The sequence below is a fragment of the Microcaecilia unicolor genome, chromosome 1, assembly GCF_901765095.1.
Source record: "Microcaecilia unicolor chromosome 1, aMicUni1.1, whole genome shotgun sequence".
In the NCBI taxonomy this organism is placed as follows: Eukaryota; Metazoa; Chordata; class Amphibia; order Gymnophiona; family Siphonopidae; genus Microcaecilia; species Microcaecilia unicolor.
This window is the reverse complement of record NC_044031.1, coordinates 443948469-443975959: the sequence shown is the minus strand read 5'-3', so window position 1 is coordinate 443975959 and position 27491 is coordinate 443948469. Positions and strand designations below refer to the sequence as shown.

At 41.0% G+C, this 27491-nt stretch overlaps 1 protein-coding gene across 1 annotated transcript in view; it reads right to left on the bottom strand.

Moving 5' to 3' along the window:
• Window positions 1–27491, bottom strand: part of DOK6 (docking protein 6) — a 521378-nt gene that overhangs the window by 172536 nt on the left and 321351 nt on the right. The window contains exon 6 of the mRNA XM_030186837.1: window positions 26996–27185. Within this exon, the coding sequence (XP_030042697.1) occupies window positions 26996–27185 (190 nt within the window). The remainder of the gene's footprint in view (window positions 1–26995; window positions 27186–27491) is intronic.

Below are 27491 nucleotides of genomic sequence, written 5' to 3'. Positions count from 1 at the left end.
ATGACCAATCTAATCGACTTTCCAGCAAAGAACGGGTCCAAATTTTCTCGAACATATCTCAATCTTCACCTGCCTATTTGCAAAGGTCTCAAATACAAAACCTACTATGCATCCAACTTCTCCATTATAGGCAGCCAACTTTGGAACGCCATACCAAGATTCATCTGAACAACAAATGAACATCTACACTTCCGAAAGCTGCTGAAAACATACCTCTTCAAACAAGCCTATCCAAAAGACCCAACTTAATTTACGATCAAAAGCCACATCGCTAACATTAAACATGCCTCAACCCTCCCCCCACCTCTCATCATCTTGTCCTTCTCTATACAATTGTATTATCTCTGTGATACTTTTTACCCATATATTGTATTACCTCTATGATATTTTGTACCCATACATTATGTTATCTCTGTGATACTTGTACCCATACATTGTAAGCTACACTGAACCTGCTATCGAGTGGGAAAGAGCGGGGAATAAATGCTACAAATAAATAACTAAATACACCCACTCTTACACTAGAGTCCACAGCCTTGACATTGTTTTTCCTTCAGAGGCTAGACTCTTTTGAAAACGTGGACTCAATTTGAACTCAATGCTTGACCAGTTTTTTTCCCCCTCTTCTCACAACACAAATATTCCAGGCAATTCCATTTTTTAAATATTAGCAAACTAGCATACCAGTTACAGAATCTTCCTTCTAACTTCTCCTCACCCCCATTAGATGGCCAGGAAGCAGCCTAGAATGCTACCGTACAGTCTGCCCTTGATACAGTGATCCTATGGAAGGAATACATAATTCCATCAAACATGACAATCCTTGCTACAACCCTGAACTATGTAAGTTAAAAAGGCAGACCCACCAAGCAGGGAGACAATGGTGAAAACCAGAAATCCAACACAGATAAGCAACTTGCTTTACAACTACGGTGAAATTTGAATCCGCATTACCAAATCTAACCACATTTTCTTGGGAAGATGAACATAATTGCAAGACAGTTCCAAAGAGCAAACTTTTTATCCCAGTAACCAATTGCCAACTATCATTTAAGGAAACTTCTTTATCTTGGACCACAACTTCTAAAGATGTGCCTGCCAAGAAAAAATTAACTACCTTAAGTATGAAATAGCAGCTGCTTTTCATAGACACAGAACACATACGTCTTTAACTGAAGGGCAGTTACATTCTATTCAAAAAGTTTCATTTCCCTTTATTCGTTTTAAAAAATAAAGGCTACAGAGAATAAGCTGAAATGTATAAAGTTACACTTATTACATTTTCCTTGCATATACTTATTATTTCCTGATATACTCTTTAGTGAATAATTGAAAGAGGATTTATCTATATTTTCAGGAGATGTTCTCTCAGTCTGCAACTGTCATTTACCAATCTGGAGAAGAGATGGATGCTCTGGTGTCTCAGGGTTCCATTGTTATTCTGGTTTCCTTGATAATTTTCAGGATTCTATTGATACCAGAGCTACTTTATTAATTACCTTATGGGTCCTTTTACTAAGGTGCACTGAAAAATGGGCAGCGGTAGTGTAGGTGCATGTTTTGGGCACACGCAGAAACATTTTTCAGCGCATCTGTAAAAAAAATGCCTTTTTAAAATTTTGACTGAAAATGGATGCGTGGCGAAATGAAAATTGGCGCACGTCCATTTTGGGTCTGAGACCTTACCACTAACTATTGACTTAGCAGTAAAGTCTCACCCCGTAACCGGGCAGTAATGACCTATGCACATCAAATGCCACTTGGCACACGTCTGATAATGCCCGTCCAAAAATTATTTTTCAGATGCGCGTATCGGATGTGGCCAAAAATGAAATTACCACAAGAGTTGGCTGGTAACTCCATTTTGGCGCATGTGGGGCGTGCGTAGATGCTTACACGGCTTAGTAAAAGGGCCCCTTGGTGAATAAGAAAAACACTGGTTATGAAGTCATAATTTAATAAGAAGGAGAGGTTGTTTTGTTGCAGTGCTAGGATCCAGATTGTCTCTGTTGTGAGGGCTACCCAATTGTTCACAAAATCCTTTTTGGATTTGAAATCTTGAGCTTTGGCTCTAGGTGTTACCTTGTTTGTTTTACCATTTTCTTGTAAATTTCTCTTGAGTTCTTCTGGTACAAAATACATTGTATTTGATCCTGTACAACTTGAGAAGTTTAGTCTGATACTGAAATATTTGATCCTACTAGAATGGTGGTCAAACTGGGCTACCGTTTAAGATGTGGTTTTTTTTCCCATTAACTCATACTATTTTAGCACAGGTCCCATTGTATGCAATGAGACCTATCTACCAATAACCAGGGTTAACAGTAAAATAACACATCTTAATGGCAACCTACATTGATTACTTCCCCCTAAGCCTCATTCATTGATGGAGTAAATATTAGAGCACTCCTTGATTTACTGTGCCAGTTCATCTTTTTCTGCAGTATCTCTCCGAGATGTGGGCTAATGTTTAACCCTCCTGTTTACTAAGCTGTGCAGTAATACTGACATAGCCCATTCAAAGTGAAAGGGCTGTGTCAGCAATAGTGCATGGCAGCCGCTAGTGTGGCTTAGTAAACAGGTGGGTACGTTTCTATGCTTAATAGTATTTACATGAATTTATGTTTCATTGGATTTCCTTTTGAAAATTGTTTAAGAAAAACTTCAAAACTTGTAATAAGAAAAAGATAAGCAATTTGAAAACCACGCCTACAAATACACAATAATAAAACTTGTCGATCCCCACAAAATTATTACTCACACTTCATTTGAGAGCAACAGTGTTCATTGGCTTTTTCACACTCTTTCCTATCTCATTGCCCTTGGTCTGACCATCATGGTACTTACCAGTTAGCACAGTCCAGGGACACAGGGAGGACCCTGGAGATATGCAGACACTGGCAATATTCAACATTGGTGCCTGCATGAATAACCGGGCACGTGAGACTGCATAAAAGGCAGCCCAAACAGGCTGTAAATAGGCATGTGGAAGTTTTAATATTAGCACACACCCATTAAAAAAAACAAACCTTTTTTTCCCAACAGTGGTAAAAAATGGCCCAGCAGGTGCCTAAAGAATGCGCCCACACTACCACAGGCCACATTTTACCGCAGCTTTGTATAAGGACCCCTTACTGCACAGGAATCGCTTGCACGGCTTTGTAAAAGAGGCCCTTAAATTGTGGTCAGCATTTAAAGAAACACAGAGTGCAACCAGTTGAATATTGATCAGGAGATACAGGTCTGTAATTATTCTGGTTGGCATTTCAGTGTGGGGTTTCCTCAGTGTCCCTTCTCTCTAATATAAGAGGATTGCTTGAATGATGATATCAATAACTGTTCGCAATAAAACAAAGTAGAGGAGACAACAAGAGTAGCAGCTCTGGGAGTATATATGAAAAAATCCCACACAGGTAATTGTTCAGGAGAAAACCTTTATTTGCACCAGTATGGGTGCTAAATGATTAGAGTGAGCAAGTCCAAAGTGATCCTCTGTATTTATTTTCTATATTAGGGAACATTTTAGCTTATGCATTTTCCTACTATCTATAGTTTCCATGCAGACTTGTGGTTTGTCATTCAGTTGACTCATAAAAGCTAAGACTGGTCAAATAGATATTGGCACTTTGCTAAATATAGGGAGGACAATCTTGCATAAGTACATTTACATAAATCACCACATACACTTTTTACAAGCTAAGGGATCTATTTACTAAAGTGCAGTAAGCACACCCCTTAATTGGTAGCTATACCCCTAAAGGGTGATACCATAATACTACCACTAAGGCTCAGACGTACCATTTTGAGCCCAGCTACTCATGTAGCAGGAGCATCCAGGGATTGTTCCTGCCCCTCACCAACCATTAGGGACACTTACAGTATGAGCCAGAAGGTACTAAGGGATGAGGTAGATGTCTTGGGATGGGGGATTTCAAGAGTGGCAATCTAGGATGGAGAGGTGGAGAGTTGCCTTTAGCTGTAGTGGTCTGTGATAAGTACAGTGTTGGTAGCGCACGCCCATCAATGTTATTGGCAATACACTTAATGTGGAAAATGTATGTACTGTGCAGTAGGTGCATGGGAAGATTCTGGGCATGTCCCCAACAGTTATTGTACAAGTTTTGCACTTACCAAACTGTAAGACATAAATGCTAGTTTCTATATGATATTTTGTTGCAACTATCACCCTGCATTCATATACATTCATTCTATATGTATTTGTCACCATCTCGCACTGGATAGACATGTAGGTAACTACATGATATTAATGGCAAATATGGAATTGTGTCAAATATCAGGATCAAAATCAGCCAACCAGCACTTAGTGTACCTGACCAATCAGAAGTAATAATAGCCAGTCAGGTTTAGAATTTAGCCTGATGTGGGAACTATACATTTCCCATAATATCAGACTCTGGCACATTTCATACTAGATGACCAGAATGCCAAAAGCCATGAAATCCAAATTTAAGTACTTGTTACAGGAGAACTGAATAGAATAATCATTTTTTCATGAAGAGAACTATTTGAGCAGAGAGATTACATTAAGAGAAGGGTACACTCAGAGTACTGTGATTCAGACACTACCAAAGAAAATGGAGACTGGAGATACAAAGAACAGGTGTTGCTGTGAGCGACCAAGGAAGATGGCTGTCAGGCAGGATCATATTTTGAGAAGGACATCTCTCACAAACAGGAAGCTTACATCGCCTCAGCTATTAAGGGACTGGCAGGACAAGTGTTCAGTTACAGAGAACTTATTCACTGTAAAAAGAAGATGCCACTATCTCCCATAGGGGGTCTTTTGCTAAGCCACAGCATTGATTTTAGCTCGCAGTAGAAAATAGCTGGTGGTAAACGCCAAGATGCCCATGCGCTTACTACCAGCTGATTTCTACCATGAGCTCAAAACATTACTGCAGCTTAGTAAAAGACCCCCATGGAGGGGCATAATCGAATGGGGACATTCCGGCGAAGGGGCAGGAAAACCGCTATTATTGAAACAAGATGGGCGTCCATCTTTCATTTCGATAATACGGTGGGGGATGCCCAAATCTGGAAATTTAGGTCGACCTTAGAGATGGTTGACCTAAATGTTGAGATGGTCGTCCCCGGTTTTCGCCGATAATGGAAACCGAGGGCGCCCATCTCAAAAACGACCAATTCCAAGGCATTTGGTCATGGGAGGAGGCAGCATTCATAGTGCACTGGTCCCCCTCACATGCCAGGACACTAACCGGGCACCTTAGGGGGCACTGCAGTGGACTTCACAAATTGCTCCCAGGTGCATAGCTCCCTTACCTTCGGTGCTGAGCCCCCCAACCCACCCAAAACCCATTTCCCACAACTGTACACCACTACCATAGCCCTAAGGGGTGAAGGAGGGCACCTACATGTGGGTACAGTGGGTTTCGGGTGGGTTTTGAAGGGCTCACATTTACCAGCACAAGTGTAACAGGTAGGGGAGGATGGGCCTGGGTCCGCCTGCCTGAAGTGCACTGCACCCAATAAAACTGTTCCAGGGACCTGCATACTACTGTCATGGAGCTGGGTATGACATTTGAGGCTGGCAAAAAAAAAAAATAATTCTTTTTATAGGGTGGGAGGGGGTTGGTGACCACTAGGGGAGTAAGGGGAGGTCATGCCCGGCTCCCTCTGGTGGTCATCTGGTCAGTTTGGGCACCTTTTTGAGGCTTGGTTGTGAAATAAATGGACCAAGTAAAGTCGACCAAATGCATGTCAGGGACGGCCTTCTTTTTTCCATTATCGGCCAAGGATGCCCATCTTTTAAGCACGCCCCAGTCCCGCCTTCACTATGCCTCCGACACTCCCCACGATGAAATGCAGCTCAGGATGCCCAAAATCAGCTTTCGATTATGCCGATTTGGGCGACCCTGAGAGAAGGATGCCCATCTCCCGATTTGTGTCGGAAGATGGGCGCCCTTCTCTTTCGAAAATGCCCCCGATAGTGTTTAACATTTTATTACAATCTTTGGGTGGGGCCTTGGATCAGATTAATGCAAAATTGTTCACTTATGCAGATGATATCATTGTAACGCTTCCTGTGTCCAAGGACTGGTCTGTCACACTAGCTGGAATATAAAACTATTTTGCTTGATAGAAAGTTGCATTTCATTTCATAGACTTAAGTTGAATAGAAAGAAAACCTAATTTTTATGGATAGGTCCTACCAACAACCTTTGAAATGATCAAAGTTTTATTGTTGATATGGAGGAGTGGCCTAGTGGTTAGGGTGGTGGACTTTGGTCGTGGGGAACTGAGTTCAATTCCCACTCCAGGCATAGGCAGCTCCTTGTGACTCTGGGCAAGTCACTTAACCCTTTATTGCCCCATGTAAGCCGTATTGAGCCTGCCATGAGTGGGAAAGCGCAGGGTACAAATGTAACAAGAAAAAAAAATTTTTTCTTCAAAAATTCTGGGAGTAGAGGTTGATAGCTCTCTTTCCATGAAAGCTCAGGTAAATACTGTGATTATAAAAATCCTTCCATTTACTTAAAACCTTATCAGGAAATACTTCAATTTGGCTGCCTTTAAGCTTCTTGTACAAACACTAATACTATCCAGAGTGAAAATTTAAAACACGCACAGTAATTTTTAAAATTCTCTATGCTGAAGCACCTCTTTATAGGGTCCATTTACTAAGCTGCGGTAAAAAGGGCCCTGCACTAGTGGCGGGGGCTGTTTTTGCCACATGCTGCAGCCTATTTTACCGCAGCGGGTAAAAACAAAATCTGAAAGTAGCCATGGCCATGCGGTAAGATTGATCTTACAGCATGGCCATGCGAGGGAGAGCACTTAACGCCACCCACTGAGGTAGCGGTAATGGCTCCTGTGCTAATCTGGCAGTGACCCGTTAATGCGTGGTGCTGTCCGATTACTGCCAGGAAACTTCTGTGCTAGAAAATAGTGCCCTATTTTCTCTAGCACAGGAAATGACATGCACTAGGGCTGGAACTACTGCTGGCATCTGCGTTGGGCCAGCAGTAGCTTCATATTGGCACACGGTAAGCCCCCATTGGGCTTACTGCAACTTTGTAAAAGGGCTCCTATATGAATGAGTTGGTACATCTCCTACATGAAGGCAAGCAACATTGTATGTGAAATTTAGTATTTTACTGTGCTATCCAGCTGTAAAAAAAGATTACATCTGTAAAGCTGTTGACCTGTTCATTGCCATACCAGGCTGCTTCCATTTGGAACTCTTTACCCCTTTCTATTAGAACTCACAGAACCTACTTAAGTTTCAGAAGAATGTTAAAAACATTCCTGTTTCAGAAGCTTATTTTATCAGAGTAATAATGTTGACATATTTTTTAATGTAGTTTAAATTTGACTTGTCTACTTATACATCCTGAATATATTATTCAGCTCTCTTGTTTTTATGTGATCCACATTGAACTGATAAGTTAATTGTAGAATAAGGCTTGTATAATGTAATGTAATGTCATGTAGAATTTGGTTTGAGAGCATGCAAGGCCAGGAAGAAACTACTAATGACAGTCGAACAAAAAACCAAAAAACAAAGACAATTGGCTTGGGCTGTGAAATGTAGGAGAAGGTCATGTTCAGTGATGAAAGTGCATTTTGTATCTTGGGAAAATAGGGGAAGGCATATGTAAGATGATTTCAGGGAGGAATTCAGAGTGCTTTGACCTGTTGTGATGATGTATCTTACAAATGTAATACTCTATAGTTGTATGGCAGCAGCTGGTATTGGAAAGCTACATATTGTGGAAGGGAGGGTGAATGCAACAAAATACATAGATATCCTACAGAGATGTATGTTGCCATCAGCTGAGCATTTGTTCCCTGGTTATTATCTCTTTCAGGATGACAATGCTCCTAGACATAGGGATGAGACCAATGTTAAAGAAGAAGAAGACAATGACAACATTTGAGAGGCTTGCTCAGTCTCCAGATCGCAATCGCATTGAGAATCTGTGACACAAGATGTCAGTGGAAACATCCAAACAACAGCAAACAGCAAAGCTTGAGAGTTACTAATTGCAGCCTGGAACAGGATTATCACACGTAACCACATTGTGAAGCTTGTCCACTCCATGCCAGAGAGATGCCAACTTGTCCACAAGAATAAAGGCTGCCCAATCAAGTACTGGATACAATAAATAAAGCAGAAACAGTTCTTTTCAGGGCTGAATTTAAAATCAAAACAAAAAGGAATGTAGATATGAAAAATGTACAGGTTAATATTCACAACCCAAAGAACAGAACAGAGCCAAGATGGAGGTCACACATCATCTGTTTATTAAAAGAGAGCCCGACATGGATACGTTTCACTCATAGGCTGCATCAGGGGTAACTCTATAAAACATATAGATCAAAAAGCAAAATTACATAAAAATGATAACATTCCTACAATAAATGATAGTAAAAACATACAATAACATTTATAATGTCAAACAGGTAATTCAAAACTAAAAACATGCAGTCATAAAGAAAAGAACAGATAAAGAATCATAAAAGTAGCAGTTAATTGGGGAGGAACATGAAAAAACACTCTGTGTGATGCAGGCATGAAAATAGCATAATATAAATGTCAAAATTGGACATACTTGGGTCCTGTTTTGACATTTGTGCTATTGTATTTTCATGGCTGCATCACACAGAGAGTGTATTTTCATGTTGTTATATTTATTCTTTTAATAAATAGTTGATGTGTGACCTCTGTCCTGGATCTGTTCTGTTCTTTGGGTTGAGACTGATCTACGAACGGCCCCTGGCTGGTTAAATCACACTTAAATGGCTATCTGCCGATATTCAGTGAGTGATAGATGGCTATCTCATGCTTAATATTCCCGGGTAGTACTTAGCGGATAGCTGGTTATATCGTGCACATCGCTAGCTAAGTGTGGCGGCCAAATTGAGCCACGTACATACCAGTAATATCTTTGGCCGGTTTATACTTAACTGGCCAGCGCTGAATATCGGCTTGGCTGGTTAAGTTTAAACAAGCCAAAAAAGAACCGGATATTCAATACTGGTCACCAGAAATTACCTGGCATTGAATATCTAGGCTGACTACCAATCGTGGGAGTTATCTGGGCTCCCTCCTAAGGCCTGAATATCAGGCCCAGAGTTCATTGAGGGAAGCAGAACAGGGGTTGAAGCTGGAGCTGGCACATTAACTTTGACTCATTTCTACCTATCCTTTCTGTCCCATACCTAACTACTGCATTTTCACTGAAAGACAGAAGAGAATGGGATTGGAGCAGCTAGAATAGGTAATATTTTTAGTTGTTTAATGTCAGTTTCAGTCACACTCATCCCCTCGTATCCTGAATGACAGGAGGAGAGGAATGGATTAAAGAAATAGATGGAGAGGGATGGATTACGGAACAGACAGAAAAAAATGGAAACTATTATAAAGAATAAAATTATGAAACACATAGACAAACATGGTTTAATGGGACAGAGTCAGCATGTATTCAGCCAAGGGAAGTCTTGCCTCACTAATTTGCTCCATTTCTTTGAAGGCGTGAATAAACATATCAATAAAGGTTGAGCTGGTTGATGTAGTGTATCTAGATTTTCAGAAAGCTTTTCGCAGAGTTCCTCATGACAGACTCCTGAGAAAATTAAAAAGTCATGGGATAGCAGGCAATGTTCTATTATGGATTAGGAATTGGCTACTGGACAGAAAACAGAGGGTAGGGTTAAATGGCCATTTTTTTTCTCAATGGAGGAGGGTGAACAGTAGAGTGCCACAGGGATCTGTTCTGGGACTGGTGCTATTTAACATATGTATAAATGATCTGGAAATTGGAATGGCAAATGAGGTGATTAAATTTGCAGATGACACAAAACTATTCAAAGTTGTTGAAACACATGTGGATTGTGAAAAATTGCAGGAAGACCTTAGGAAATTGGAAGACTGGGCAGTTGAAATTTAATGTGGACAAATGCAAAGTGATGCACATTGGGAAAATAATCTGAATCATAGTTATCTAATGTTAGGGTCTACCTTGGGAGTCAGCACTCAAGAAAAAGATCTAGGTCTCATTGTAGACAAGACTCTGAAATCTTCTGTCCAGTGTGTGGCGGCAGCCAAAAAAGCAAAGAGGATGCTAGGAATTATTAGGAAAGAGATAGTAAATTAGACTGAGAATACTATAATGCCTCTGCATTGCTCCATGGTGTGACCATACCTTGATTATTGCATTCAATTCTAGTCGCCATGTCTCAAAAAAGATATAGCGGAATTAAAGAAGGTTCAAAGAACAGCGACCTAAATGATAAAGGGAATGAAACTCTTCTCATATAAGGAAAGGCTACAGAGGTTGGGGCTCTTCAGCTTGGAAAAGAGATGGCTGAGATATGATTGAGGTTTACAAAATCCTGAGTGATGTAGAATGGGCAAAAGTGAATTGATTTTGTACTTTTTCAAAAAGTACAAACACTAGGAGACACTCAATGAAGTTACATAGAAACACTTTTAAAACAAATAGGAGGAAATATTTTTTTTACTCAACGAACATTAAGCTGTGGAACTCATTGCCAGAGGATGTAGTGACAGTGGTTAGCATATCTGGGTTTAAAAAAAGGTTTGTACAAATTCCTGGAGGAAAAGTCCATAGTCTACTATTGAGATAGATACGGGGAAGCCACTGCTTGCCCTGTGATTGGTAGCATGGAATGTTGCTACTATTTGGGTTTCTGTCAGGTATTTGTGACCTGGATTTACCACCGTTTGAAACGGGATACTGGGCTAGATGGACCATTGATCTGACTCAGTATGGCTATTTTTATGTTCTTATGAGTGGCTCTTTGGCTTATTCGCTCCCATCCTGTTCCCTACATTATTCCTTTGAGAAAAGGGTGGCTTAGGGAGCAAAATGGATCTGGTCATTCTCTTCCCTTTTGTTCCCTATATGCTTCCTGGGTGGAAAATGCTGAAGTATGAAGCACAGAACTGTTATCTGGGGCACGTCTCTAATAAAGATGGAACATAAGTGTCATGGGACCATGCATTGGCTGGACATTAGAAGTAGCTTAATGGTTAGCACAGTGGGCTTGGAACTGGATTCAAGTCCCTCTGTGGATCCTTGTGGCCATGGCAAGTCACTTAATCAAGGAACAAAAACTTAGATTGTCAGCCCACTGGAAACAGAAAGGAAGTATCTGTATGTAATATATTAACTAATTTGGTTGTACTATAGAAAGGCAGTATATTAAGAATGTAATGACTGTGCCCTGGCACAATGGTTGAGAAGCACTGCACTAGGTTAATCTTCCACTAAAATTATTTCTTTAGGATCTGTTCTTATACAATGTAATGCCCAACACTCACAGGCCACTATGCATTTATTTATCCTGTTTCGATGTAATTGTATGCAGCTGCCTGACTGCCTCAAGCACTACCGTCAGCATAACTGTAGAAAGCTGTCAAAATAACTGATGTCTATGATGTAAATACTGTACGCTATAAGGTAGAGTTTTAAAAAAGATTTGAAATATGTCAGTAGAAATTGTATTTTTTTCCTTTTCATTCTCTGAATGACTCACTGCTACTGAGAAGGGAATTGACAGCAAAGAAAATAAAGCAGAGAAATCCTGCCCACCATAGCCATACATCACCAGGGCCTCCCATGCATTCTCCTCCATAAACACTCACTCAACTGAGAGCCAAAAAGCATATAGCTGTCAAAAGTATATGGTATGTCTGTTTTCTATTGATTAATCTAGAGTCCATACTAAAGTCTATGCAAATAATATGTAAATGAGAGAGTGTAAGTGGTAGTGGTGTACAGGAGAATTAATAATGAAACATTGGATACATGCCAACTAATTAGGTCTATGATGCTAACAAAACCTTTGCAGGACATTGATACATTATGGCTATCTTGTATGTATAGATAGAGCGATCCAGTTCCTTTTTATTTTAGAAAAAATGTGCCGGTACTCAAATGCCAGCCACCCTTCAGAGGTGGGATGATTACTGAGGGACCCACAATAGCCAGGCCCCTTGCAACCAGTCACAGAATCTATGACAAGGCAGAATTGATGTGTAGAGGTCAGTGGCGTAGCCAGACTGCCAATTTTGGGTGGGCCTGAACCCAAAGTGGGTGGGCACAAAATTTTCTCTCTACCCCCCCCCCCCCCCCCCCCCCCCCAGCAAAATGTAGTCACACTCAGATGCATTTGTCACACAGGGTAAAGTGCTGCTTTTCAGTGCATCAGATTTCAGATAATTTATTTAATAGCCTAATCCTTTTCAGTGAGCTTTCAGAGGCCAAAACCTCCTGCCTCAGGTCAGTATAATGCTGTTACGGTATCCTCTCCTGACCTAAGGAAGGAAGTATTGGTCTCGGAAACTTTATTAACACCATATTACTTTATCCTAAATTAAAAATAAAATTATTTTCTTTACCTCTGTTGTATGGCCATTTACTTTTTCTCATTGTGTTGCTCCCAGTCTCTAGATTCTGCTTTCCTTCGTTTTCGCTTAACTCTTCTGCCAGGGTTTCCTGGCCATTTGTCATTTTTCTCTCCTTTTTCTTTGCTTTCTTCAATATTTTTCTGCCTCTCTCTGTGTCCAGATTTAATTCATTCTTATTATCCATTCTTTAATTTCCTTCATCTACTTATGGCTTTTCATCTTTTTCTCACCCTTGTTCTCCCCATGCCCCTTCCTCTTATTCTCCAATCTTTCACTACTCCCCCTTTCCATGCAGCAGCTCTCCTCTTTCTCTCCCCATCCTTCCAGTGTCTCCCCTCTCTCTCCCCATCCTTCCAATAGTCTCCCCTCTTTCTTTCTGCATCCTTCCATCCAGTGTCACCTCTTTCTCCCTACCCTTCCATCCAGCATCTTCCCTCTTTCTCTCCCCATCCTTCCACCCATCTACCCTCTCTCCTGATCCTTCCATCTAATGTCTCTCTCCCTCCTTCTAACCAGTGTCTATCTCTCTACCCTTTTCTGTTTAGTGTCCCTTCTCTTTCCACATCCTTCCAATCTCTCCCCTTTTTCTCTGCATCCTTTCATCCATCTCCCCTCTTTCTCTGCCATCCTCCCATCTGTTTTCCCTCTTTCTCTCCCCATCCTCCGTTTTCCCTCTTTCTCTGCCATCCTCCCATCTGTTTTCCCTCTTTCTCTCCCCATCCTTCCATTTTCCCTCTTTCTCTGCCATCCTGCCATCTGTTTTCCCTCTTTCTCTCCCCATCCTTCCATTTTCCCTCTTTCTCCCCATCCTGCCATCTGTTTTCCCTCTTTCTCGCCCCATCCTTCCGTTTTCCCTCTTTCTCTGCCATCCTCCCATCTGTTTTCCCTCTTTCTCTCCCCATCCTCCGTTTTCCCTCTTTCTCTGCCATCCTCCCATCTGTTTTCCCTCTTTCTCTCCCCATCCTTCCGTTTTCCCCTCTTTCTCTGCCATCCTCCCATCTGTTTTCCCTCTTTCTCTCCCCATCCTTCCATTTTCCCTCTTTCTCCCCATCCTGCCATCCATTTTCCCTCTCCCACATTCAGACCCACCAGCCCCAGCTCCCATTGCCGGCCACTGCTGCTTTTCCTGATGAGCAGCAGGGCCGGCGCTACAAAAAGAAGCGCTCAGCTGACTGAGCTGAGCGCCAACGCTAACCCGATGAGAAAAAATGTTTTTAAAAAAAACGCGGCACTGCACGCAGCCTCGAAGCATTGGCTGCTGGCTCTGCAGGCTCCTTCCGTCTCTTACTTCACTGCCCCTGCTTCACTACAGGGGCAGTGATGTAAGAGACGGGAGGAGCCTGCAGAGCCAGCAGCCAATGCTTCGAGGCTGCCTGCGGTGCCGCATTAAAAAAAAAAAATTTTTTCTCGTCCTTAGCGACGCGTTGGCGCTCAGCTCAGTCAGCTGAGCGCTTCTTCTTTTTGTAGCGCCGGCCCTGCTGCTCATCAGGAAAAGCAGCAGTGGCCGGCAATGGGAGCTGGCGCTGGGCGGGCCTGGACTGAAATTGGGTGGGCCTGGGCCCACCCAGGCCCACCCGTAGCTACGCCCCTGGTAGAGTTTGAGCTCTTTCATTAAAACTTGGGGACCATAGGTCAATTTTAGGAGACAATGGAAAAGGTGTTTGTACTCAGTACCCCCAAGTACCCCCTCAAAAAAAGCCATGCAGTTATCAGTATTAGTAATAATGAGGATTTATATTAGGTAGCAATACAGGAGGGAGTACTCAATGAAAGCTGATTGATTCAAGTTGTCATCCCTGATGGACAAGTGAAGAAAGCTCATGGTAGACAAAGGAAGCAGGTATGAGACTATCCAGGTTATATAAAAGACAATGAGATCTTGCTACAAGGTTCTAACTGCAAATGCTCATAAGTAAAGAAAACAAAATTTCAAACCTTAATCAGAGAGGATGACTTTTAATCATTGATGCTATCGTCGAGATGTGATTCCATTAGTCACAAACACATAGGACAATAACCTGTTCATAAAGGATAACGATGGCAGAAAAGTGGGTTAGCTGTTTAATGTAAAAAATAATATCAAAGCCAACTGGGATGCAGAGACAATGAGGAAATAAGGTGGTGTGGATGGGCATTTTCGAAAGGGACGTCCAAGTTGCGATTTGGACGTCCTTGCAAAATGGTGAAATCCAGGGGCAGGGAAACCTGTATTTTCGGAACAAGGTGGACGTCCATCTTTCATTTTGAAAATACCGTCAGAGACATCCAAATCCTTAAATTTGGACATCCCTAGATTTGGACGTCCTTAGACATGACCATTTTTTACTTTCGGCGATTTTCGAAACCAAAGATGTCCATGTCAAAAACATCCTAATGCAAGCCATTTGGACATGGGAAGTGCCAGCATTTGTAATGCACTGGCCCCCCTGACATGCCAGGACACCAACCGGGCACCATAGGGGGCACTGCAGTGGACTTCATAAAATGCTTCCAGGAACATAGCTCCCATACCTTGTGTGCTGAGCCACCCAACCCCCCCCCCCCAACCCACTACCCACAAATGTTCACCACTATCATAGCCCTTATGGATGAAGGGGGGCATCTAGATGTGGGTACAGTGGGTTTGTGGTGGGATTTGGAGAGCTCGCTGTTTCCTGCACAAATGTAACAGGAAGGGGGGGTATGGGCCTGGGTCCGCCTGTCTGAAGTGCACTGCAGTACCCACTAAAACTGCTCCAGGGACCTGCATGCGCTGTCATGGACCTGAGTATAACATCTGAGGCTGGCACAACATATTTTAAAAGATGTTTTTGGAGGGTTGTAGGGGGTTAGTGACCACTAGGAGAGTAACGGGAGGTCATCCCCAATTCTCTCCGGTGGTCATCTGGTCATATCGGGCACCTTTTTGTGCCTTAGGCATAAGACAAGCAGGTCCGGGTGAAAACGTCCAAGTGTTCGTCAGGGATGTCCTTGTTTTTTTCAATTATGGGCCAAGGACGTCCAAGTGTTAGAAACTCCGGTCCCACCTTCCCTATGCCTCCGACATGCCCCCTTGAACTTTGGACGTCCTTGCGACAGACTGCAGTTGGAGATGTCCAAAATCGGGTTTTGATTATACCGATTTGGACGTCCCTGGTAGAAGGACATCCATCTTCCAATTTATGGTTAAAGATGGACGTCCTTCGCTTTCGAAAATGAGCCCAATTATGACCATCTTGTAAAGGGGAGATGACATGGAATCACTGTCGATTGAAATTCCGTGTGTAAAGGGGAAAAGGAAGGTGATAGGACTGTACTACTGTCCGCCTGGCCAGGATGAACAGATGGATGCAGAAATGTTAAAGGAAATTAGGGACGCAAACAAACTGGGCAACACAATAATAATGGGTGATTTCAATTACCATGATATTGGTTGGGTAAATGTAACATCGGGGCACGCTAGGGAGGTAAAATTCTTTGCTGAAATCAAGGACTGCTTTATGGAGCAGCTGGTACTGGAGCTGACAAGAGAAGGAAAATTCTAGACCTAGTCCTTAGTGGAGCGCATGATCTGGTGCAGGAGGTAATGGTGTTGGGGCCGCTTGATAACAGTGATCATAATATGATCGGATTTGATATTAGCTTTGAAGTAAGTATCCATAGGAAATCAAATATGTTAGTAATTAACTTTAAAAAAAGGAGACTATGATAAAATGAGAAGAACGGTGAAAATAAACTTAGAGGAGCAGCTGCAAGGGTCAAAAATTTACATCAGACGTGGATGCTGTTTAAAAACACCATCCTGGAAGTCTAGGCCAAATATATTCCATGTATTAAGAAAGGAGGATGGAAGACCAAATGATAGCCGACATGGTTAAAAAGTGAGCTGAAGGAAGCTATTAGAGCTAAAAGAAAATACTTCAGAAAATGGAAGAAGGAACCGACTGAAAATAATAAGAAACAGAATAAGGAATGCCAAGTCAAATGCAAAGCGCTGATAAGGAAGGCTAAGAGGGACTTCGAAAACAAGATTGCGTTGGAGGCAAAAACACATAGAGGGGCATAATCGAACGCCCAAGTTGTCATGAGGGCGTCCTTGCAGGACGGCCCCAGAAAGGGGCGGGTCAACCCGTATTATCAAAACAAGATGGGTGCCCATCTTTTGTTTCAATAATACAGTTGGGGATGCCCAAATCATGAAATTTAGGTCGAACTTAGAGATGGTTGACCTTAGGTCGTTTTTGAGATGGTCGTCCCTGGTTTTCGGCGATAATGGAAACCGAGGATGCCCACCTCAAAAATGACCAAATCCAAGCTATTTGGTCATGGGAGGAGCCAGCATTCATAGTGCACTTGTCCCCCTCACATGCCAGGACACCAACCGGGCACCCTAGGGGGCACTGCAGTGGACTTCACAAATTGCTCCCAGCTGCATAGCTCCCTTACCTTCAGTGCTGAGTCCTCCACCCCCCCCCCCCCAAAACCCACTCCCCACAACTGTACACCACTACCATAGCCCTAAGATGTGAATGGGGGCACCTACATGTGGGTATAGTGGATTTTTGGGGGGTTTGGAGGACTCAACATTTACCACCACAAGTGTAACTGGGAGACTGGGTGTCTAAGTGGCAGATGACGTTTAATGTGAGCAAGTGCAAAGTGATGCATGTGGGAAAGAGGAATCCGAATTATAGCTACGTCATGCAAGGTTCCATGTTAGGAGTCACAGACCAAGAAAGGGATCTAGGTATCGTCGTTGATGATACGTTGAAACCTTCTGCTCAGTGTGCTGCTGTGGCTAAGAAAACAAATAGAATGTTAGGTATTATTAGGAAAGGAAAGAAAAACAAAAATGAGGATGTTATAATGCCTTTGTATTGCTCCATGGTGTGACTGCACCTCGAATATTGTGTTCAATTCTTGTCACTGCATCTCAAAAAAGATATAGTGTAATCAGAAAAAGTGCAGAGAAGGGCAACGTTTTGCGCTAAACTTCCTAAATCCGAATAGAAAACGTTACTATTTTTAAAAAGCAAAACATATATTTTTTTGAAAATACAATTTGTTATAAGGTTTTGTGCTCTGTGCGTTTTATCTTTTCACATCATTTTCCAAAAAAACGCACATGTAAAAAATGTAGAAAATCAAGCCAGTGGGATGTAGGAGGAGCCAGCATTTTTAGTAGACTGGTCTCCCAGGCATCCCAGAACAATGGGACACCCTAGGGGGGAACTGCTGTGGGGGCTTAATATAAATGCTCCCAGGTGCACATCTCACCATTGCTCCCTTATCTTGTTTGTGAGTCCTACAAAACCTAATATGCTCAACTATACACCACTACAATAGACCTTATGGTTGATGGGGGTACTTATATGTGGGTACAGTGAGTTTCGTTTGAGTTTTTGAAGGCTCACAGTTTCCACCACAAGTGTAACAGATAGGGAAATGTATGGACCTGTGTCTACAGTGCACAGCACCCACCACTACACAACTCCAGGGACCTGTATGCTGCTGTAATGGACCTGGCTATTACATCTGAGGCTGTCATAGAGGTTGGTGAGTACTATTTTTATTCACATTTTGGGGGTGGGGGCGGTGGGAGGGGGTCAGTGACCACTGGGGGAGTAAGGGTAGGGTCATCTCTGAATCCCTTCAGTGGTCATCTGGTCATTTACAGCACCTTTTTGTGTCTTATTCATTTGAAAAGCAGGTCTAGACCAAAACATTGAAGTATTCAATGTTTTGGTCTAGACCTGCTTTTGGTTTTCTTTCATTATGGCTGTAAATGTTCCAAGTGTTAGGCATACTCTAAGCCCGCCTTAATCCCGCCTTCAAAACACCCCAACATACCCCCTTGTAATTTGGACATACTGTGATCAAATGTATAGACAGATGTCTGCAAAATGTTTCAAAAATATCTATTTGGATGTTTTGAAAAGAAATCCATACAAATAGTGCTTTATGACACTTTTTAGACATGTTGCTTATTTGAAAATGAGCCCCATGCTTTACTATCTTCTACCACGTTACTTAGTAGAAGATAGTAGAGCATGGGGCTCATTTTCAAATAAGCAACATGTCTAAAAAGTGTCATAAAGCACTATTTTTATGGACAAATAGACATTTTCCTCTTTCAAAAATGAGCCACAATGTTACTTTGTGGCTCATTTTCAAAAAATGTCTAGAAAGTGGCATAAAGCAGCATTTTGTTCTCATCAAAACGTCCAAATAGTTTTTTTTCAAATCCCATTTCCAGATGTTTTTCTTTGCAGTTTATCTGCAGTGCATCCTAATCTCAAGGGGATGTATCGGGGTGTGTCAAGGGTGGGATTTGGGCATTCCTAAAACCTGTATGCTTTTCAGCCATAATGGAACAAAATAAAAACCTCCAGGACAAAAACTAAGCTGTTTTGAGCTAGATCTGTTTTAATAATGACTACGCCACATAAAAGTCCCCTAATTGACTAGATGATCACTGGAGAAATAAAAGAATGACCCCTCCATACTCCACCAGTGGTCACTGACTCCCTTCCACCCCCCAAAGTTGTAAAAGAAACAGTATATACCAGCTTCTAAGAGATCCTCAGATGTTATAGCCAGCAAGCAGGTCCATGGAATAGCCTAGTGGTCAGTGAAGTGCACTATAAAGAAGGGGACCCAGGCCCATAATCCACTCTAGTGATGGAAAGTATGAGGCATTGAAAACCCACCAAATGACAATTTGGCTCTATGTAGCTCAAAGCAATTTACAAATGACATAGCAAAAATGCACGAGGTCAAAAAAAGAACAATCCTAAAAGAACAGAACATTAGTTAGTATTGATCATGGAATAGAACAGATATTAATTCCGTGGTCATGACATATCTATGCAAACAATTAAAAAAAAATAGACATTCAGACAAAAATAAAAAAGAAATATAATAATTTGGTGAACTTGACTGATTATTCTATAGATTTACATTTCAGTCAGTGAGTGAAGTTAGACCCAGGAGACCTAGGACGAAGAGATCAAGAAGAGTGAGATTCTAAGCAGCTATCAGTGCATTTAATTCACACAAATATTCTTGAAGGCTTCTTTGATTTATGTGTATTACTTATTAGACAAATGTTTCACCTCAGATGAAGTCATGAGGTGAAATGACTTCCTTTTCCCAGAGCACCTGGACGTAAGGTAGGAAAATATATACTAGACTGCATGGAAGTAAAGCTAATGAGCAAAAGAATATACCTTTTTATTGAATTTGCCTTATATATTTTATTTATTGACCTTTGTTTCCATTCATTGGTGTAGAATAAGACAGTGACATTAGACAAGAGAACTCTTTATTATTGAGCTGGCTATTTTTTCATCCAGGATAAAATTCAAACACTGACTTCTTTAGAAATACAAATATGACCCAGATAGTAAGGTCAGGACAGGACACAAGATACAGGAGCTTTCTTTCATTCTAGCAAATGTAAAGAGAAAGGAATCTTCAGACTGAACAGCAAAAGAGAAAAAGTCTTTTGGAAAATAAGAACATAAGAATAGCCATACTGGGTCAGACCAATGGGCCGTCTAGCCCAGTATCCTGCTTCCAGCCAGGGGTGTATCTATGGGGACTTCAGGGGCCCAGGCCCCCCAACACAATATAAGAGGCTGCCAGTAGTTGTTTCAGCGATTACAGCAGTTAGCCTTGGCTTTCTCAGTCATAGACTGGTGCGGTACTGCCATGGGTGCCCTGCCAACTGATGTGGTATGGTCTACCTCCTCTCTCTACTCCTCCCCCCCCCCCCGACTGGTACGTTATCACTCTCCCTTCTCTCTCCACCTCCTCTGTTGCCCACTGCAGACCTTTAAACTTCCAGTCTACATAAGCAGAACACATGTCTTCTGATAGTTCAAAAGGCTTTTATTCTTGCCACTTTAAAACACAACCCAACATGGCCACGTTTTGCCTTTCTAGAGGCTGCGTCAGGGATTATCAACTGTATGGCGAAACATAAAAACATACATTTATTGAAAATGAATAATAACTAAACCATAAAATAAAATACTATCTCAAAATTAACATACAAAAGACAAGATTATCAATTTTCAAAAGGGACATACTAATAATTGATATTAAAAAATGTTAGTACATATATCACTAATATTAATAATATTAAAAAGCACAAACTCTCAACACTTATAAATTCAAAGGCCCAATGCACAAAGAATATGTTAATTAAATCATAGACATCTGAACAGTAGAATCCAAATAATATCTAAATAAAACTCCATTTTGAAAGTTAAAACATTAAAAGGGACATATACCTGTTAGGGTTGAAGATTTGTTCCATTGTGGTAATTATTTTGCAAGATACTGTGATATGTGTTGATATTGACCAGACTCAAGTCTACTATAATGGTAAAGTTTAAGTTATTGGATAGTGCAAATATATTTTAAAATGTCAGTGTTTCCAAAGGGTTCCTTTTACAAAGCTGAGGTTGTGATTCCCACGCAGCAAATGCAATGATGCTCATAGGAATTTAATGGGTTTTGTCGCATTTGCGACACTGGGAATCTCTACCACAGCTTTGTAAACGAAGCCCTAACTTTCTATAAGTAGGTATGGGGTTTATATTTGAAGCAGGATAGACTGTTTACTTAGAAATCTGTAAGCATTATTTAGGAGTACTACTCACATCTATGTGCCTAGTGTCCCCTCATGTTAAGTCTGGCCCTCCCAAAATGTCAAGTCTGCCTATGCCACTGTTTCCAACAATGGTCAATCCAGGTCAGAAGTACTTGGTAGAAACACAAATAGTAGTAACATTCCATGGTTGGTTCACACAAAAGCAATCACAGGGAAAAGACAATTAGAGAGCTTCCAGTTCTATTCTATTCTATTCCGCTTTTAATCTCAAGGTACAAAGTGGATTACAAAATGAAAGAAATATCCCATTTAGATAGAATATACAATTATTCAATAATTCATTCAATTAAAACATCGTCAACACTTATCATGAAAAACTATTGCTGTAAATCAGAAATCTAAAAAGAAAAAAAGAGAAGTTTATAAAACTTTTCAAAAAGAACAGTTCTCAGGTAGAAAGGGAAAGAAAGTCCTCCCATCAGCAGAAAGGCATTCTTGAAACATTACATGAAACCTATGAAAGTTTCAGAATTATACTAGAAATCAAACAAAATAAAACATGGAAAAGAAAATAAGATGATACCTTCTTTATTGGACATAACTTAATACATTTCTTGATTAGCTTTCGAAGGTTGCCCTTCTTCGTCAGATCGGAAATAAGGAAATGTGCTAGCTGACAGTGTATATAAGTGATAACATTCAAGCATTACTATGATAGTCTGACAGGGTGGGAGGATGGGGGTGGGTCAGAGGTATGCATGGGGACATCAAAGCATATCATTGATATTCTAACAGGATGGGTGTGGGTAGGTGAGGGGAGGGTGATCAACAGAGACATACAGTTTTATGGTTTATAATGGGCTAGGAACCCCAGGTCCTTGTTAAGTCCTTTCTTAGTGCCGGACGATCTTCTATGGTCTATGTCTCAGAAATACCAAAGAAAGACCAGGATCAAGTATTTTATATTACATTCATTGTTGGTTGAATAAGGAATTGATAATGAGTGTAGCTGTTGGGAAGACTGGATGTTCAGGGTTTTATCTGCCTTCATCTACTATGTTACCATGTAACCATCAGACTCTAAACTGATGAAATAAGTTGGCTTATTTTATATATTCTTTTCCTGTAGAAACCTCTTCTTTTGCTAATCAGGATACAAATTTCTCTAAAGCCTTTCCACAATCTTACTAAAACAAATTGGTCACAAAGGTGGCCTCAGACAGACATGCACAGCGATGTGCGCTCACATTTCTATGCTTTAAATATTTCCTGCAGAATGACACTCATGCCATTCATAGAGGCATCCAGAGGAGAAGTTTAGTTTGCCTAATGCAAGGGGTAATTCAATGTGACATTTTCCTGCAACTTCAAGAAGCAGCCTGAAGAAGAATGACAGACAAATTAAAGAGTTCTGTCAGATGTATTGCCCACAGCAAAGACAGCACTTTCAGCTTCATATAACCCTGACACTGTACGCCTTCTACAGAGAACATTAATAGAGCTTCCTAAGGTCAGACAAAAGGAGAGACATTTCAAAGAAATGTGACTCAGACCATACTCTATAGTCAGCAGTTTGCATGGTTCAGCAACTTCAAAAACTTAGGGACCCTTTTATAAAGCCATGCTAAAAAGCAGCGGCGTAGCAAGGGTGGGGCGGTGAGGGCGGTCCGCCCCAGGTGCACACCACTGGAGGGGTGCAGAGAGCAGCCGCGCGGCTCTCGGCTCCACTGTTTCCCTGCTCCCTCTACCCCGGAACAGGTTACTTCCTGTTCCGGGGCAGAGGGAGCAGGGAGCCAGCAGAGCGGAGAGCCGCGCGGCTGCTTCCAGCAGCCAAGAATGCACCCAGGGGGGGGGGGGGGGTTAATGCGCTGGGAGGGTATCATTGCACCAGAGGGGGAGGTGTCGTGCTGCACCCGGGGGGGGGGGGGGGAGTGCGCATCAGCAATCCACTCCGGGTGGCAGCCGACCTAGGAACGTCACTGCTAAAAAATGGCTTGCGCTATTTGTAGCTTGTGGTCTTCCCATGCACTGGGGCCACTTTTAGCACAGCTGTAAAATGGCCAAAATTTGTTTTTTCCATTAATGGTCACACACTAATTTCACAATTAGCGCATGGGCATTAGCAATGAAGCCCTTATCGCCACCTGTTTAATAAGCGATAAAGGCTCCCATGCTAAACCTGTGATAATCAGTAGCATGCAGTGATTTGCCAATTAGTGCAGGGCACACCTACTCTCTGCCACCAAACACGCCTCCATGCTAAAAAATATTTTTTAGCATGGAATTGACTCACGCCGATCCTAGAACTACCACAGGACGCCTGAGCATGTCCCGTGGTAGTACCTTTTTGCATGCAGTAAGCACACGCTGGTGCATATCGCCGCTTAGTAAAAAGGTCCCTTAATGTTTTCTCAGGCATTAAAATGGAGTATATGCGGGTTGCAGGGAACAAATCGTAAGGAAACTACGGACTGCTCAGAATATGGCAGCCAGGCTTATCTATGGAAAAATCTAAATTTGAAAGCGCAAAACCCCTCCGGGAAAAACTACACTGGCTACCAATCAAGGAAAGTATCGCTTTCAAGATTTGTACCTTTGTTCAGAGAATAATACATGGTCTAGCTCCGAGCTGTATGTCTGAACTAATCGACTTACCAATTAGAAACACAACTGAATCAGCCAGAACGTACTTAACTCTTCACTTCCCAAGTTGTAAAAGCCTGAAGTATAAATCAACATACGCGTCAAGTTTCTCTTATGAGCACAGCTCTGGAATTCTCTACCAAAATGCCTGAAATCTATGAATAATCATCTAGAACTCCGAATAAACCTAAAAACTCACCTGTTCAAGAAGACATACCCCACAGTATCTGACATAAACACTGAATAATGAAATATGGCATTTTAATCAGGAAATGGACAGTTTTCTACCCAGACACATGATCACACCCTAACATTTTGTCTGAATCACGCCAACCCATTTATCGATAGTTCTTTACTGTACTTGTCACTGTAATAGTACCCCTATACTGTATTTGTTCCAACTGGAGTCTGTAACCACCTCTCCAGAACTATGTAAGCCACTTTGAGCCTACTAATAATTGGGAAAAGGTGGGATACAAATGTAACAAATAAAATAAATAAATAAAAATAAATAATTCTGCAACATTATGTTAAAAATCTATTTGTCCTTCTTTCCCCAAATCTGTCTCTGTAGTGCTAGAGAACCTTGATCAGGCTGCATATCCTTCAAAAGTCAACATCTATCAGCTCAGAGATGAAAGTCACAAAACTTTTTCCAACTGAGAGTTGCTTGAATTGCAATAGAGTGACTGTGTGGCCCTCACTGGCCATTTGTGGTAGAGAAGTTGAATTTATTTTCCAATCTAATAACTTGATAAGCATCAATGCACAGCTGAGTGCCACATGAGATAGCAAGTCTGCTGGGATATTGCATCCTGGATGTCTTTTTACACATCCAAGGATGATGATTCACCATTTTCCTAGAGGCAAGATCCAAAGCCAGAACTGTCACATCACTTCTAATTGGATTCTTATCAACTACCAGGCTGCTGACAACAGTGGTGAAGGAAAATCAAATGTTTCATCGTGTGCACTGAAGTCAAAAGAAAAGGGCAAGTGGAGTGAAAAAGAAAACCTTTAAAAATAATATTTATTATTTCTATAGTACTTTGTGCTGAACACTGTAATTCACATGCTTATTCAATCTCTGCCCTAAAAATGATTATAATTTTGAGGTGAGCATAAGGAGGATAAGTGATTTTCAGTACATCATTCATAGGGTCTTAAATAAGAAAAAATATGATACATATAAAAAAGGAAAAGATGACATGTTGGAAAGTGATTGCAGGAGAGTCCACACACACTAAAATACAGAAAAGGTCTGCAGAGTACAAATGGAAAATATCTTATAAAATACCCCAGAACTGAGAAAATAACAAGAAAAAAGTAAAACAAAATTATTATCCCACAGCACAAAATTCATTTTAACTCACAGTATATTCCAGCAAATACTTTCAGTGATTTGATTCTTTAACAAAAACATTCTCATCTGCTTTCTCGCTCATAGGAATAAAACATGCAAAACAAGAGTTATGATGGCAAAAACAATGATTGTAGCTTTATTAATAACAATGCCATAAACATGTTCAATTTCAAGGAAACATCATCTGTACAACCAAATCAATTAAGCCAATCTATACTTCCCCGTAGAATACCACCCCTTAACAAGTGCCATCCCCCACGATTGTTCATTGCTGTACATAGCTTCTCAACTAGTAGGTATTGATCTAGTCAAAATACAGCTTCAATTAACTCTGAAATACCCTCCCACACCAAGGCCTATGATTCCACTGAGTCCCTTTTAACATTTTACTCAAGGTGGTGACACCCTGGAGCTCCCATAACATTTCCATCACACCATCTCATACACCCAAATACTCAAAAATCAAATAATAATAATAATTAGCATTCCTTCCTTCCTTCACCACATGTGGTGACAGCCTCTAGCTTGTCCCCACTCTTCCACTGAATTTTCTGTGGCTCCTTTGCCACCATAACAGTTCCCAAACAGAACTGAATGGAACTAAAGAAAATATTGAGCCCAATATCAGGCAAATGAACTTTATCTGGGTGATAAAGACCCAGACAATCAGAAGTAAGCAATTCATGAGAAACTACTAACTCCCCGCCAGAGATATCACAAATTTAGAAAGTTCAGCTTTACTTTTCATTGAAGGCACTCTACACCCTTAAGATTTTTGACATCCCTCCATACTATCCTAGGAATAAAACATAACCACACCAATCTGGTATAAGGGAAATAACAAGCAAACAAAAATAAATCTATTTTCATTTGCTTAATTAACCCCACGCCTTTTATGTGACATAAATGATTGTACCCCCTCCTCCAGATGAATAAACATTAGCTGAGCAGATGAAAAATTCTTGGCTTGAAGCAAAGATGGAAGAAGCTGGTTCGAAGGTACCCCTCAAATTCCCAGCCAATGAATGTGAATGCCCAATGCAGCCAGTCCCAGATGCACACCATACCGAGACTCTACAGCACACTTTTGAGACAAGTAAATGAATGAATGAATGCCCACATATTCATATGCAAATCTACAGCATGTCCCCAAGGATTGGCATTAAGATGTAAAGGAAATCACATCGAGTTAAGTCATGCCCAACCCATGCACAGGGTGCACATACGTCAAATACTGATTTGAATGCCAGCGCCTATAATGTTTCATAAACCCAGAAGAGGTGCCATTAGTAGAACCAAAAGATGCAGCGTCAATAGGAAAAGAAAATGGCCCATAATCCATAGAACTTAATACTTCTGCAAAAAGACCTCTTCTAAAGCAAAGCATCCAGAAAACGCGGAGTTTACAACAATATCTCAATTAGTTGCCTTCCGATTCATTCCGAGCAGTTACTTGATCCATCTGATTCTGAAGTACTACCTCAGTTTCTTTTACTTATCCAAAAATATATTCTGATCTCTTTGGATGATACATATTTTTATGACTTAATGTAATCAAAATATCAGTTCACTGCCAGTGACCTAATTTCAAAGGATGTTCTGCCACAGACATATAACACAAAAAACAAGTTCTAGGTTTCATACTTTTGAGGAATGCAATCCATTTTTCTGATCATAAGTGATTAGCTCCCAGTAGCATTTCCTACCTGTTCTTTCTATATTCTAAACTTGCTTTGAATCCATGTGAAATACTTTGCCTAGCCTCAAACTGCACTGTTCCATAGTGCATGCTTTCCTATATTACTAAACAATGCTTAGAATGACCTTGAAGCTTGGGATATATTCTAAGTCAGCTTTCTTACACATTGCTAGATTTATGTGAGGAAGCTTGTATCATGTCTACTCACTTCTTAGGTTCTAAAGGTATCAGTAGATTTTACACATTTGTTGATTAATAAAATAGAGATCTTACCTTCCTGACTCAAATGTAAACCATGTTGAATCACGACCATAACGCCTCAAAGAACTCAGTGGCCACATAACCAGTTTAACCTTGGCATTGTGGATATCCCATAGATAGATGTTTTCATGTGTGATCTGCATTGTACATTCCCCATAGATATCTAAATTTGGTGTAGGCATTAGATAAACATTGAACCGTTCTGTAAGGGAAGAAGGAAAAGGAGCAAGAATATTAGGAGAATGCGGACTTTTCCTTGTCATACTCGTCAATGTACTAGTTTTAACACTTATTTTGAAATAACATACATGTAGAGATACAATTTCTTTTCAAAATGAAATAAAAAGAACTCAGTGAGATTCATTTTCAGGAATGAATTACAAAAAAAAGCCTTCCTCCCATAATACAAAAGAAATGGACCCCCCCCCCCCCCAAAACAACAAAAATAAAATCAAAACTAAAAACAGAAGAGGCTAAAACTCACTACTATAACAGAGCAGCAAAAGTC